Source organism: Sphaerodactylus townsendi, linkage group LG07, assembly GCF_021028975.2.
Source record: "Sphaerodactylus townsendi isolate TG3544 linkage group LG07, MPM_Stown_v2.3, whole genome shotgun sequence".
NCBI classification, from domain to species: domain Eukaryota; kingdom Metazoa; phylum Chordata; class Lepidosauria; order Squamata; family Sphaerodactylidae; genus Sphaerodactylus; species Sphaerodactylus townsendi.
In genome coordinates, this window is record NC_059431.1 from 80274487 (window position 1) to 80287843 (window position 13357).

Consider the following 13357-nt stretch of genomic DNA (forward strand, 5'->3'; position numbering starts at 1 on the left):
GCTTCTACAAGGTTTGAGTGCTACAGTAACACTGAGGCAAGCTTTCAAAGTATGGTGTGTAACTGTTGACATTTTTGGCATTTTACTTAGAACTGAGAACTTCCTTAAAGAATGAACCTACGGAAGTTAGCGCTCTATTAGCACTCTCACACAATCAGTTTCTTGAAGAGCAATAGCTCTTATCCTGTTCTCATTTTACAGATACTGTAACATTTAAGTGTTAGGTTTGGCAGTTATACTACCTGTCAAAATAAAATTTTATTTAGTAACTGATTTGACAGAATATTTTACTAATATCCTCCTCTCAGTCTTATTTTCTTCTCAAATAAGACCTAGGAAACAATTACCTATTATCTAGTATTGATGTTAATGATAATCTGAGAAAATCTAAATATTAACAGATTTATAGGTCAGAGTCCCCAGTGTGGGTAGCATCGGTGGGTACCTTTCCTGGTGTTTGCCAAGTGTTTTTAGAATGAGTCAGATAGGACTTTTGCCCAGCAAGGCTTCTGACTGGCCACTGGAGATTTAGTGCATTGTGCAGATTTTTAAAAATATTGCTTGGACAGTGGCTGCCATCACAGCACAAGGGCCTTTACTGTGTGTCTGAAGCAGCAACCATTTTTGTGGCTGACTCCACTTTGTGTAGCAGCCTTTTGTGCCTGCACACAAAATGCTATGTCAAAATTCCAAAGGTTCCCACCGGCTCAGAAAGGTTGGGGACTTCTGTTATAAATTACTGGAAGATTCTTCCATTCAACTGTTGGCTGCAATTAGCGTGGTATAGAATTAATAACTTCTCTGCAATTTGTCTTGGCTTTGCAGTCCAAATCCTACTGCCAGTATTCAAGTTCTTCAGGAGGTTTCGATGTCACGTTATATTCCTCATCCCTTCCTTGTTGTGTCTGTTACTTTGACATCTGTGAGAACAGAGACTGGCATCAGCTTGAAAATGCCGCAGCAGGTACATTACACTCACACTATCTCAAAACTGGAGAATTAATATGCAAATACTGCTGTGCTAACTGATAAATCTTTGGTGATACTCCACAGGTTAGAGAATTATATAGTCTGGGACAAATTCTCTGAAAGAACAATATAAGAGATATTTCTTCTACCTAATTGGTATGTGTCACAAATCCACCACCTCCTCGGTGTTGCCAGGTGGGTGTGCTCCAGAAGAGTGTAGGTTTGGTCAGTGGAAAAACAAAATGAAAGGCTGGCTTGTGAGTCTACATACCTCAGGGTATTTCTGCCTCCAGCCCCTTTGGCCATCCAGACAGAGACAAAGGGACCAAGCCTCTAGCCCTTCCTGGCCCTAAACCAGAAACCAAACTTGTGAAGCTGCATACTCACAAGGGAAGTTCCAAAACAAGTGACTGTCGTAGCTGTAGCCAACTTGGGCCAAAGTACTGGATTGAAGCCTGCTGAATTCAAGAACTCACCAAAATATAATTGAAGTGATTTGTTAAAGCAATGTGCAGGAATATTCAACAAAGTGCAAAGAATAGCAAGTATAAAACAATACCAACCCTAGATACATACAAACAATGGTACTCTAATTCAGAGGGTTTTTTAGCAAGATGAAGTCCAACATATTTTCAAAGTCTAAAAAAAGCAGGTGTCTGTCTACCATGTCTTAACTGAAGTCAGAAGTGTCCCAAAGCAAGTTGTAGTTCAAGCAAAGGGTGAAACTAGAATGAGGGATCTTTCCTTTATTCCTCGCAGCCTTATCTGGCATGATTTAGGCTAGCCAATCAAATGTAGGCCAAGTGATATAACCCATCTGACCATTTGGGTTACTGACCAGGTGATGTAACCAGTCAAGTAAGATTGCCAATTAGTATCTGGTATTCTGCAGTTGCCAGATCCTTATGTTGACAAGATGGAATGTGTGGCCAACTTAGAGTGGTCTTGAAATGGTTAGGGCTGATGAAGCACTGCATCTGTGAATGCCTCCTTTTCTCAATATCTTTCCCTTTGATTCACTGTCAGCTTGACCTTGCTGCTGAGAAGCAGAAATTTTCCATATTCTGTATGCCCGAACCAAGGTGCCACTTTGAACAGGAGACTATGAGAGTGTCCTAGTCGTTTGACAGAATGTACTGAATTCAAAAATTCTGTTTACCTAGCTCAGTTTTGTAGTTTTCATGGAGAGAGCAGCAGTACCTCAGATGACCGATTCCCAAAAGGAATTTGGAGTAAAAAGTTGGTAACCCTGTTTCTACTTTTCTACTTACTGAATATGCATCCTTCAAAAATGCTGTTTTCCAAGCTCAGCTTCATCTTCATGTACTGTTAAAGGAACCTGTTCTCAGAAGTTTTGGCCTTGGGAGTTACGTTATTTGGCAGAAGCCCATGTTTCACTCCCTAGAGTTACACAGCTGAAATGCTTTACTTAGCTAAATTGGATGGATCACTTATGTTCTTAAGGTCTGCCTCATGAGGTTAAAAAGGAGTAGGCTTCATTTGCTTTCTTTGGTCACTATGCAGGAGAAGAGTGGGAGCTGGCTGTGAATTCAAGTTGGTGCTGCTTAGCAAATTGAGTGACAGTCTAGTTAGAATAGTTATATAGCAGCTAGAAGTTTGTTATTTTTATATGCCTGTTATTTGCTTGAAAATTTAACCTTTGCTCTCTCTCTAATTAATAAACTTGTTTTATTTAACAGAAGTGTGGAACTCAAGTTTGTACATGGTCTCACCCCAGAAACAAACCCCCAAGATTTGGATAGCAAGGCTTATTAATCAGGGAAGCTACTGGCCTTAAACAAATAGGTCCGTGCCCCTCTGACTTTGCCGTTTCTGTGGCAACTCAAAATGGGGGGGGGGGTCACAGGGAGGCTTGAATCATACAGGAGTTTTAGTGCGTGACTTGTGGGATTCAATGCTTCAGTTGACCAGCAGTAGCCAAACAAAACAGCTTCTAATTTATCACAGCCTCCTTCATTAGGAAGACAGTATATGTTGCAGGAAAATATTTCTGCTGTCTTTTATGTATCTGAGCAGAATGCTTTCCAAATGCTTTCCTCTTTTCTTGGTATTGGAAGATGTCACTATGTTGTCATTGTTAAACCCATCAGGAGCTTGACCTTGTTCTTGGATAACTGGAAGAGAGCAAAGACTTTTAGCTAATTGCTAGAAAATGGGACAGTTTGGTATTTAGCAGATCTACAGATCAACTGAGGCCTTTTTGATTGGCTGTTTGTGGCTTGTTACTTCATTGGCAGATTGTAACCTTTATCTGTCAAACATAATGTCAGTCTTGTCAGAATGGAGTCTACTGTGAAAAAAGTGTTCACAAAATTATTTCCCTAGTCACTTAACATATTAAGACTAGAGGTTTTTCCTAGTACCATCACACATACTTTGCCATCAATCTCAAGGCCTCTGAAGTACATTCATCGGCCATCTGAGAAACGAAGAGTTGATCACCCCACATTTCTTCCCAGTGGGACACAAAGCACTCCTTTATCCACACAGCAGTCACCTTGTGAGGTAGGTTAGGCTGAATGTATGTGATTGGCCCAAGGTTACCCAGTGAACTTCCATAGCAGTGTACGGATTTAAACCTGTGTCTCCCAGATCCCAAGTCTGTCATTCTAACCATGGCTGAGAGTGCCTGTCCAGTGAAGATTTCTGCAGAGATTTCTTTCTTGTGAGGTTTCCATGCAATTGTGGGTGACTTTGGCATCCTTTCATTATTCAACTTAAAAAAAAAAAAAACTTCTGCTGCCCTTGCAGCTTATTTGTGATATCTTTAGTTTCACCATTTTAGAAAACCTTCTGCCATCCTAGACTGGGCTGACTTGGCCATACATTCACTTTTTGTCACCTCCAGACTGAATAATGGTAACATGCTCTATGTGGGGCTGCCCTAAGAGATAACCTAGAAATGTCAGTTTGTGAAGAATGCTGTGGCTCACCTATTAGCTGAAGTTGGGTGAAATGCCCATTTTACTGTATTTGCCAAAAATTACATTGGCTCCAAGTGAAATTCAGGGTGCTGGCTTTAGCCTTTAAAGTTCATGGCTTGGAACTTTCATACTTGAAAAGTTGCCTCTTCCCTATATAGAGGCAACCCCCCCCCCTTCTGTGTAAAGTGACTTTGTTTCAGCAAGCTTTTCTTGTCTGAGTCCCAGATTAGATTTAGTGCATTTTTGTATAGGCTTGTTTCTGGCTGCAAGAAGTTTGGATTTTGTTTGACTGTTTTTAGTACTCTCTCTGTGTGTATTCTTTGTAAGCATTTTCAAGTGTTTCAAGAAATGTGATAAAAATACTTAAGCACACTGAGCATGTTGAAAATCTGAGGCATTTTCATTACACTACAGTGACCTCTTTTCTTGCAGGAATTAATGTTGCAAGTCATTTGATCTCTATTCCAAATGCAGATATTATTACTTTTACCAAATGAGGGAGTACTCAGGTTGAATGGGAGTACACCTGCTGAGTGCCAAACATGTTTTTGTAATTCCTGCTGTCTCACTGTCATAACATTCAGCTAGTATTCGTTTTGGTCAGGATCACACAGCCTATTTATTTATTTTTTATTTATTATCACATTTATATACCGCCCCATCGCCCTATAACCAACTCAGTGCTCTGCTCTACTGGAACTGTTAAAGAACCTCCTAGGGAATCTTCCTTTATGCAAGATGTGGCTACTTTTCTTGCATATTTTGTATGATCATATCGGTGGAGATGATATCCTTCTGAACACACATGGATTCAAATCCCAAATGTCATTTCTGAGCTCTAATGAAAGGCAGAAGGATTGAAACTATGCGCATATATTGTCACCAGAAATTAGGTTGCTTGCAAGATTTTTCCAAATAAATTCTGCCATTTGAATTCAGATGTTCCAAGACTTCCTGCAAGAATTCATCTTTGTAAACAATATCTCAATTCAACATATTCAACAGAGCCCTTCGGGGATGGGGCGGTATAAAAGTCCAAACAATAAATAAATAAATAAATATTAAATTTATGGCAGTAAGAAAACCTGTGTGCCATTTTATTTTACCACCTTCATATTTCTGGAAATTTGTCTCACATGTTAGTACATTTGTCAAATTTATACACTTTGTATAATTCTCATTCAGAAATAAAATATTGCCTGTGCTGGTTGGTAGGGGTGTTTGTAAGTACAACAGCATACTGTATTGTTTGATGTATGATTTCAACGAACTTATTAAATAGGGCCAAACACAGAATTTTTCGAAGCACCGGTATTATTTCTATCGAGCAGGAATTTCACTGGACGGCATTTATTTACTAAATAGTATAATGCGAGTGAGGTGAAGCAACAAAATGTGTTCAAACTCAAGTCACTGTACACATACACGGATTGTTAATAGATTGTAGAAGGACATTTATCAATCTATCTTGATTACAGAGACCCACATAAGGTAGATACGTTACTTATAATTAAAAGGATAAAACTAGGGAAGGTATAAAGCAAGGATGTATACTTGCCCTGCCTCTATTTAACATCGGGTAGCCCCATCCACATGGTGGGCACCTACCATGGGGCTTCAGTCACCCCGGCCCTTGCTCTCAAAGAGGCTTTCCAGCAGTGTGGGGAAGGCAAAAAGCCACCCCACCTCTGAAAATTCCCAGTGGGCCGCACTGCACTTACTCCAGCCAAATAGCTGGCCTAAGTGTGAGCTGTGACCCACTGGCAAAGTTCAGGAGGGAGCTAACTAATGCTGGCTCCTCTCTGGCCACCTCTGTTGCAGTGCTGCAGAGATGCTGCCATAGCATCCTGCACCACATCCCACTGCTAGGGGAAGGGCAGTGGTGGCTGCATGGTGGCGGTTTTGTCCCTCCACCAGTGTAAATGCCCCAGAAAGAGTGAATCTGCCAGCCCAGCCTTCCTGCTGCTCCCAGTGGTGGACTCGCCCCCCACCCTTTGGATAGAGATGCATATTAATAATATGGTGAGCCATTTTCATAACATGAACTTTCACCTCCCAAAATATTTCAGTCCTGCTTTTTGCAAATAGTTCAGTAATCCTTTCAAGAAAGTGTATTTGCCTGAAAAGCACACTGAACGTTCTAGCATTGTATTGTAAGGAGGACAAATTAGAACTTGGTTATCAGAAAAACAAAATCATGGCACCTGCCCAAATGCCAAAATGTAATTTGTGGAGCATTGATGGTCATAGGATTGAGCTGATTTCCTGCCTTAAATATCTGGGGGCAGTCCTCCACTCTGCCGGTAGCAGAAAAACTCTCGAAGACCTCTGCTGCTGGAAATGCGGAGGAGCTCAACTACTGTGTTTAAATTCCTTAAGACAAAATGGTGGCCATTTACTCCTCAGTACTTAAACTGTTTGAAGCCAAGTCAATTTGCAACTCCTGTGTGCTGCCAAATTGGGTCCCGTCACAAATTTTGAGTCACTGAAATTTGTATAATCTAAATTTTTAAGATTAGCTTTTCAAGGTCCAAAATATCAGTCTATCTTTTCTGCCACTGGGCAGTACCCCATTGATTATGATTAATTTTCAATCTGCATGGAAACCGGTAGTGATGTCTAAAATCTTATCTCTGTTTTTTTCTTCACAACTTCTATTCAGCATGGGCTATGAACAGATCAAAGATGGTCTGTGCTACAGAGTAGGAATAATAAGTACTAAGGTTGTTTTAATAGAGTATACTGTAATCTAATAGTTATCTGCCAATGTTATTGTTCCCTTTTAATATTTACACTCTTATCCCATCTTCTTTATTTTCCCATACCTTTTGTTCCCATATCTTCTGCCAGAAGATTGTTTAGATATACAGTTGTAGTTTTAATGTATTTTATCCTTTTAATTGTGAGTATCATCTTATGCTTTGTATGACCATATTACAGATTGATTAGTATTATAAAAATGATATGTCATGGCTAATTCCTAATAGACTAGTTACAAAAACTTCCATAAAGTTGTTTTATTCATCAGCTGTTTTTTAAATAGTTGGAGGATACGTGAATTACACACATTTATAAGATGCAAACAGTTCTGCAGAATTTTCCAGAGACTGATCAGCGGGCTAATTGAAACGTATGAGACTGAATTGTAATGAGCACTGTATGTTAGGAGAGTCTCCTTCAATTTATAAGTGTGTTAAAATGGTAAATCAGTCATAGGTGTCAAACTCGTGGCCCTCCAGATGTAATGGACTACAGTTCCCGTCATCCCCTGCCAGCATGATGGGAACTGTAGTCCATTACATCTGGAGGGCCACGAGTTTGACACCTGTGATTTAAATAGTTAAATTAACAAACCTGGTAAAAATGAAAAATGGTAATTGACAGGAATGATAGCTTAGTACAAAAATTTGGTTTTATTTCATCTGTTTCCTTAATATGAGCCTCATATATGTTCATATTTTATAGGCACTTTAAAAATCTGTCTGTTGCTGAGCATCTCTTGTCTCTTCTAGCTTTCTCTTCAGTCTACCCAGGTTGTGCTAGAATGTAGAATTGGCAAGCTTTTGCAACTAGGGGCTTACTTTATCTAATTTTGCAGCGCTTGGCATTGATACTCACATGCTTTATTTGTGCTGTCATAAATGCATTTTATAGTTTGGTATATAGGCATTACATTCTTCAAAGTGGAAAAAGTAATTTAATTCCTTTTTTTTAAGGCCTGTGAAGCAGAGAGCATTATGTTAAACTTAGCAGGACAGCTAATTATGGTGCAAAGGGATCGTTCTGGGCCACAGATACGAGAAAAGGACAGTAATCCCAACCAAAGGAAACTTGTGAGTTACAACTGTTGAGAATGTGCCCAGTATCTTTTCAGACTGTAGAAGGAACATGCAAAATGAACATGAGCAATCACAGCTTACAATGCAGGTGTCCGTTATTCCTAAAGCATGTAGATCTTTTTACAACTTTGTCAGATGGTATTTAGAAGCCAGTTTTTGTAACACAGATTGTCTCTATGGCCATTTAAAAAAAAATAGTGTTTAGTAACATTGTCAGCTTTTGTAGTTATTTATTGCTACTTATCAACCTAGTAATGTGCAAGGCCTTTTATGTGTAAATACTTTCACCAGGAGGACACATGTAATTGTGTGAAAAGTACTTCAAAATAAATTCAGAAATTGGAAGAAGACAGGGGCTGGATAAACATCCTATAATTCATAATAACTATTAGGGAACATATGGTAGGACATGACTTCTGCCAATACAAGCTTAAATTTTTGCCACCTTCCCCTTTTCCCAGTGATTTCTTCTGTCTGGGGTGGACTGGGAGGAGTCCTGCTTCCAAAAGTCAAAAGGGACGCAGGAGTAGAATGCAGTAAAGTTCCATATGACTTCAGCTGACAGTCGTTAGGATCCAGCATGTTGCTCTTGTGGCAGTGCCCCCAACCTAATTCTTCATCCTTGTCTCTGCTGCAGTAGAGGATATCATGCAGATTAGAATTGGGGAGTTTATGCTTCAAATGTAAAGTTTATTTATTTAAAACATTTCGATGCTTCCTTTTCACTAAACAGGGTCCCCAGGTGCAGATATCAAAACATTTGTAACAAACCTCTGAATACAGTGCTTGGCGGCAGTATTAGGAAGGACCTTGACCTCTTATGCCCTGTTGTTAGCCCCACTGGTGTAATGCCCATTGGGCAAGGTGGGCAGCTGCCCAGGGCATCACCTTGTGGGGGGCATCAAAATGCTGGGTTCGTTTTTGGGTATTTTAAGTGGTTTTCCTTTTTGGTCTGCAGGGGGCGCAGTTTTTAGGCTAGTGGCACCAAAATTTCAGCGCATCATCAGGAGACTGTCCTTACGCTACTCCCCAGGTTTGGTGAGGTTTGGGTCAGGGAGTCCAATGTTATGGACTCCCAAAGGTGGTGCCCCTATTCCCCATTGTTTCCAATGGGAGCTAATAGGAGATGGGGGCTACAGTTTTGAGGGTTCATAACTTTGGCCCCCCTGAACCAAAGTGCACCAAACCTGGGGGGTATCATTAGGGAAGCTTCCTAATGAGACGCTGAAAGTTTTGAGACTGTACCTTCAGAAATGTGCCCCCCCAGCCTGCAACTCCCATTGACAGCAATGCAGAAAACTCAATGCAGAACAAAGATTCTTGGGCAAATTTTGGGATGTTCTTGCAGGGAGGGCATTCTTGGATGTATTAGCACCAAAATTTCAGGGTATCATCTGGAGACTGTCATGATGGCACCCCCGAGGTTTGGTGCAGTTTGGTTCAGGGGGTCCAAAGTTATGGACCCTCAAAAGGGTAGCCCCCATCTCCTTAGCAAAGAATGGAGGACTCCTTGAACCAAACCTCACCAAACTTGGGGGTAGCATAAGGACAGTCTCCTGATGATACGCTTAAATTTTGGTGCTGATATGTCTAAAAATGCACCCCCTGCATGCACCAATGTCCTGGTGCAAAATAAATTTGGTTGTGGTGTAGTGGCAGCCCACCGGGGGGGGGGGGGTCCAACTCAGGTTTTGCCCAGGGCTACAGTTTGCCTCATTACGCCCCTGGTTAGCCCTCTTGCATAACTGGTCAGCCACCATATGAAACAATATACTAGACTAGATGCAGAGGCATGGTTTCAATGTGATTTGTATAGAACTGTAGATTATTTCAATGCTGACTTCTAATACAAATCACATTGAGCACTGTTCTGTTCTCTTTATTCCAGACCCTGTCCATATTTTTGTAAGAATGTGTCTAAAATGTGGAAGAAACCTTTTTATAGATTTGGTGTTTTGTTCTGTTTTTTAGCTGCCATTTTGTGCTCCAGTTGTACTTGCCCAATCTGTTGAAAATGTTTGGACTACATGCCGTTCTAACAAACAAAAACGGCACTTAATGGAGGCCCTGTGGCTCAGCTGTGGTGGATCAGGTATGAAAGTCTGGCTTCCTTTGTTTCCCAGGGACCACCGTAAACCACATTCCTTTCTGTCAAGACGGATTATGCTGCCTTTCCATATTAACATATACCCCTTGGCTGTCCTTTTTGAAGATGCCTTGGTTCTTGGTGCTGTCAATGACACTGTACTCTATGACTGTTTATACACTCACAGCAGTGCTACAGAACACTTAGAGGTTCTCTTCCCTTTCTGTATTGTTGAGAGAACGTCTCAGATCTACCTCCATCATATCTTACGCCAGCTCTTGGTGAAGAACCTTGGTGAACAAGCCTTGCTTTTGGCTCAGTCCTGTGATACGTTGCCGTACTTTCCTCATGTACTAGAACTGATGCTTCATGAAGTGCTGGAAGAAGAAGCTACCTCACGGGAACCCATTCCTGACCCTCTACTTCCCACTGTGGCTAAATTCATTACAGAATTCCCCCTCTTCCTGCAGACAGTTGTTCACTGTGCTCGAAAGACAGAATATGCCCTGTGGAATTACCTTTTTGCTGCTGTTGGAAACCCAAAAGACTTGTTTGAAGAGTGTTTAATGGTCCAGGACTTAGACACAGCTGCCTCTTACCTTATTATCTTACAGGTAATAGCATTCAGTCATTTTGCTGCAAAAAGCATTTGGTGTAGGTATGCTACACCAAAGGAGATATTTTACTACTTTGGGTTGTTTTTAAAATGTATCATAAATACGTTAGTTCAAAAAGCATTAAATAAAGGTTTCAGGGAGATGCAAAAGGGAGAATTCCAAAGTTCATAATGTTTTTGCCTTTAGCAGTGATTCATAGCCTGAGGCCTTGTTTAGACACCCTGGGAATTCCCATGGAAGCACCAGCTGGTACAACAGGCATTCCTATTCCAGCTTGGTTGGGTCACAGTCCTGCTTATGGCCTCATTTGCTCCTACCAGCAATATCTTGATAGCAACCAAATGCCTGAATAGAGCCCATGTCAGTGTAGTAGATCCTATCATACTGCTAGTAAGCGTCAAATTTGAGCAAAGGAAAGGTGCAGTATGAATATATTAATTAATACATTAATAAACTTTGCTCAGTTGAATGTTACGATAGGCATAGGATCCAACCCATTATTTGTTGTTAGAATAATCACTTTTACCTGGTTAACTTTAGCTGTAAGCCATAACTTAAGGGGGGAGGTAGAGTTTTTTTCACAGAATGTTTCTTATCTTACTTCACTTATCAGTGGGAGTCTGTATATATGTAGTTTGTGTTGCTTCTAGAATATGGAGGTTCCAGCGGTTAGCCGGCAGCATGCAACTTTGCTATTCAATACTGCTTTGGAGCAGGGCAAGTGGGATCTTTGCCGGCATATGATCAGATTTCTGAAAGCCATTGGTTCTGGAGAATCCGAGACACCACCTGCTACACCAGCAACTCAGGTCTGTTAGGAATGCTGTATATTTGTCATAAATATGTTGGTAATTAGCCAAAAGTCATTTCATCAGTTTAACTTAAAAGGTGAGGCAAATATACAAGTTCCCTTGAGCATACCTACAAAGAGGTGGTTCATAAATATATTAAATACTTTAGCACTGACTTGGATTTTAATTACTGCTCATGGATCAGGACTCCCCTCCTCTCCCTTCTTCCTTCTACAGCCTCCTATGCCTTCTGAAAAGCTGCTCGAGGATCAGGGGACACTTCTGTAAAGCAATGGCATATGGCCTGGAGAGCTTCGGTGAACAAAGAAAAATCATTAAAAATCAGAGAGACCTCCTGTCCAGGACTAGAAGTTTGTCTTTGATCTTCTGTGCATCCCCACATTGGGACCGCACACGCTCAGGCCTGCCAACACAGAACCTTTTAGCCTCTAGGAACCTGCATATATTATTTTTGAGAACTGAAAAAATCTTAAGCTGATGAGAAGAGTTAAGACTCTTGCCTACATTCATGCACTAGAAAGCTCCTGCTTTTACAGTTAGTATGGTGCAGAAGTATAACTTTTCACATTATGGTTGCCTAAAACTTAGCTCCATACACTACATTTTCCTTTCCGTTTCAACCTACACTAATGATGATTAATGACCTATATGTTTATAAATTATCTCCCCGCTGCCACCATGGAAACCTATAGGTAAAGCAGTATAAAGTATATCGGTAAAACAGTATGTGGTCATTGTCACCATGGGGTCTTCAGCATCAGAGTTGCCTCCAGCATAGAGAGGAAGAGAATTGGGCTTAAAAACCTTGGGAAAGCTTGGTAACATTTTGTGAGAACTTATTATTTACAGGATGAAAAAATTGAAAAGAGTGCATCAGTAAATTATCAGAGCATTCTCAAACAAAGTCTTTAATGCTAGAATAGTTTTTTTAGAAAAAGAAATGCATTGAATCTACCTTCTGCAGCAGTGCTATCCTTCAGAGAATTTCTAAATGCTATATAGGTTTGTGTTGAGTGGGTTTAACAAGTGAGAGTGCTTTACCTGTTGAATTTCTGCCTAGTGATTTGCTAGTATAATCAAAACCATTTATTTTCACAATGGAAATCTGTATTCACTGATTCACTCAAGTGCTGCTCCCCCAGGCAGAAATGTCATTAATCACATATCAAACAATTAACTGGAAAATGAATGTCAACAAAAATTGTAAATGGTAATTTTTTCTTTAAAGTCCTAGTATACATTTTCTGTATGTCTCTTTTTGCCTTGGTCTCCCCTGAATATAATGTGTAATATTTACTTAGTATATGTTTTTCTTATAGGAACCTAGTTCAAGTGGTGGCTTTGAATTCTTCAGACATCGCAGCATTAGTTTGTCCCAGTCTGGAGATGGCATCCCAGCTGGCAAGTTTAATTTGCAGAAAACTTTGAGTATGCCATCTGGTCCCTCTGGTAAAAGGTAATGGTCATTCTTATATTTTCTTATTTGCATTATGGTAAAGTGTTCTTCGTTGGCTGTATAGGAAATAGATTCCTCTTTTGGAGGAATATGTTTATACGTCATGCCAGTTAAATTATTATACTTCACGAGCAGTCCTGTATCTGATGCCAGTAGTATATCTAGATTGGATCAAATGTGAATCAGTATTTTGGCCCTACTCAAAGGAATGCTCCCACTGGGCACAGAAACTGAGAGTGGCATGCATACTGACATCTCTGCATCAGCCATATGTGAAAACAACCCCCCACTGAATGCTCTCTATCTCCCCATCCCAAAGTTTTCCCTTTCCCTGAGGTTTCCACCACCTCTTGCATGCTCTAAATGGGCCAGGTGTGGCAACAGAGATTTCTCATTCTGTGCATTCAATCATCTGAGATATGGGTGTCCTCGTTGGAGTTTATATAGTGCTGAGGAGAGTTTGTTTGGCTGCAGACATACCTGTTCTCCATATCTGTGCCATGTCTAGAGATAAGTGAGGGAAATTCCTTTTTTACTCCCATTGAATTGTACTTAAGTTTCTGAGCTTAACATGAGTGTTTTCACCAGTGTAGTGTTATAACAGTGGTTAGAAACAGTTAAGTACTTCTGATT

General features: G+C 40.4%; 1 protein-coding gene across 2 annotated transcripts in view; it reads left to right on the top strand.

The window, feature by feature from the left end:
* The window catches only part of RIC1 (RIC1 homolog, RAB6A GEF complex partner 1), an 82680-nt gene that overhangs the window by 60768 nt on the left and 8555 nt on the right, over window positions 1-13357 (top strand). For both annotated transcript variants that reach the window (XM_048504805.1, XM_048504806.1), the window contains 5 exons: window positions 826-964; window positions 7631-7747; window positions 9725-10453; window positions 11107-11265; window positions 12588-12724. In XM_048504805.1, the coding sequence (XP_048360762.1) occupies window positions 826-964; window positions 7631-7747; window positions 9725-10453; window positions 11107-11265; window positions 12588-12724 (1281 nt within the window). The remainder of the gene's footprint in view (window positions 1-825; window positions 965-7630; window positions 7748-9724; window positions 10454-11106; window positions 11266-12587; window positions 12725-13357) is intronic.